The 2,670-nt window shown below is 38.1% G+C and overlaps 1 protein-coding gene across 1 annotated transcript in view; it reads left to right on the top strand.

The window, feature by feature from the left end:
• Nucleotides 1–2,084: 2,084 nt before the first annotated feature.
• Nucleotides 2,085–2,670, top strand: part of LOC131430290 (collagen alpha-5(IV) chain) — a 91,256-nt gene continuing 90,670 nt past the window's right edge. The window contains exon 1 of the mRNA XM_058595149.1: nucleotides 2,085–2,547. Within this exon, the coding sequence (XP_058451132.1) occupies nucleotides 2,395–2,547 (153 nt within the window). The 5' untranslated portion in view covers nucleotides 2,085–2,394. The remainder of the gene's footprint in view (nucleotides 2,548–2,670) is intronic.

Below are 2,670 nucleotides of genomic sequence, written 5' to 3'. Positions count from 1 at the left end.
TTGCTCACAGCTTACTGACTCGATCTTGGAAATTTTAATATTCCCGTACGTCCCGATCTTCGGCTGCGGCAACTCCGGAACCACACGAGCGACCCGCTCAAGAAACGGTAACCTGGGGATGATCAGTCTGCACTTGGCTGATGGAGGTGTGTGGTATTTGGTGTACAGTTTAAACTTCAAATGCTCGCACGGCGATTTGGGTATGATCATCATACGATTGCCAGGATCGATTTAATGACGGCTGTCGAAGCCCAAATGACATAAAACATTCGCCCGTCATCTAGTATCCCGCGCATCTTTTTTTTTCAGGTTACAGGTTAGATGATCAATAATATATATTTTAAAGTATTTGCCAGATGCCAACTAGCCAATAAATTAATCGTTTAGACTGTACACTTGAATAATATTTTATCATTATTGAATACTACTATATATTACTAACATACTAACATAAAAAAAAATATCAACGAAAAAAGAAAACAAAACACACATTTTCACAAGCGGCTACTTGCATATTTTTAGCTTCAGGAACCTGCAACAAATCCCAGGATATTTTGCTAGGTTATTACATTTTCTAGAATCATAATGATATTATAATAGATAAGAAAAAGATAGATACTAGAAAGTACATGTTTTATTGTGCTTACAATAAGCCGATAATCGACATGAGAGAGAACAATAAATAAACAGCTACAAGTGTGAAATTGGGGATGTAAAATTCCTGCGCAGAATTCACTTTAAAAAGTATCATTCCGGCTGAAACATAACTGGCTGAACTGAAATTTTGTGCATCGACAAAGTCCTTCAAAACATAAACACTCAAATTTGAATCTATTTCAGCAGTGTAAGTTTCTATTGAACGGTCGAGAAAAAAATCGAGCTATGCTCTTGTAGAAAAAATAGAATTTTTTTACATGACGTTAATCCAAGTATGCCATATCTCCATGATGATGACAGAATATTCTGGTGATGGCAGACGTAAATCGATGGCAATTATGCTATATTTTCCTAGTGATGACAGAATATTACAACTACAATCCTGAAAAATTAAATTTTGACATGACATGATATATTGAACTCTCATGTGACCTAATTTTGTAATGACTTAATGTTAGTTTAGCTTGAATTTTACTGGTTTCAACTGTAACTTGCATTCTGCTAGCAGATGCGGCTGTATGAATTTTAAATGCTCTTCCACGTAAATTAGCGTGAACTGCCGCGTTCCATTTTTGTGCATTTAATAAGATGAAAAATTTTATTTTTTAAGTGTGTAGAACACATCAGTCATAGTGTTGGGAATAACCAGGGCAGATTTAGATTTTTCACTTGTCAGTTGACATTTTTCTCACTCTGGAAATGTGAACCTTTGAACCTATTCGTGTTAGAAGTTGTTAATAATATGTAGCAAATTTGGCGAGCAACCTAACATCGGTTTTAATAGCACTGCTTCTCAGTACATGTTTTAATAGGAGGTATAAAATTTAACAGTCGAAAACAGAGTTGCGAAGGATCTAATAGGCAGCTCTCGAGCAAAATCAAAACTCGAGTTTTACAGACAAGGATCAGGAATAATCTTGCACAAATGATACGCTTCCCTGATGATGTATCGGAATGCCTGCCATTATACTATAAATGTGTAACTTGTGCATGAAAGAAACTTCAAGCAGCATGAATACTTTACACATGGGTCGGAGATTTATTTTTCAACCGTCACAACCCTAAATTGGAAGAATTATTTTTGTGTTTCGATTTATAGTACCAGCAAAGCTGTGTCTAAAAATCAATCAGCTGTGGTAGCTACGTTGCGGTGTCAAATTTCCTGCTCGCTTGAATGTTTCTTCATGGTGTTTACGATTTTTTCATGACCTCCTTTTATCTATTGCTTGTTCTTTCTAACGACGACCAGTACCGAGTAGCTAAAAGCGACTGCACTTCATTTCAGTTACTGAAAACCGGACAAAGAAAACATCACAATTTGATCATCCCTATCGGTAAGCACGAAGTTGTTCGCGATCCAACCCACGGACGATCGCAGCATGGAATCAGCTCGCATCTTAACATGGAATTAGTACTGCTTCGAACGTTCAGAACATTCGATGGTAGGTCGGATCCCGACGGACGGGCTATTCTCTGTCTCACGCGGTGTCATCGTAGTCCGTGTCAGTCCGTGAGCTTGCATAGGAAAGTACCCTCCGGGTTTGCTCAAAAATTTCTTCCGGTTTGGTGCAAACTTTCACGACAGGATTAATTAAACTCCGCGGACAGCAGCGCAAAATAAAACCACTCGAAAAATTGAAACCTTCATCGCAATGCATGAATAAATATCGAACCCGAAATACTTCAGTGCAACCGTGAAAGTGGCCGAATAATTTGAATCCGTTTTTCGGCTGGAAAATGGAGGAATCCGCAGGCTGCAATCAAGTGGCCTTCGGGGGCAAACATACGCGAACGATGTGGCTTAACCGAAGGATTCATTTATCGTTTCTTTTCCACGTGCTAGTGATAGTGTTTGAAGTTCTCGCACTGGCGGATCTCTCAACGGCGGTGGTACGTATTGAAAAAAAAATGAATTTCTTTTAGACTGATTTTGTAATCCGAAAGTGTTTTTACTGTAAAGTCCTAGTGAATCGAATAATGATGTAACATTTCCTATGTATTTTTTGACATAAA

This window comes from Malaya genurostris, chromosome 2 (genome assembly GCF_030247185.1).
Source record: "Malaya genurostris strain Urasoe2022 chromosome 2, Malgen_1.1, whole genome shotgun sequence".
NCBI classification, from domain to species: Eukaryota; Metazoa; Arthropoda; class Insecta; order Diptera; family Culicidae; genus Malaya; species Malaya genurostris.
This window is presented reverse-complemented; position numbering and strand designations above follow the sequence as displayed.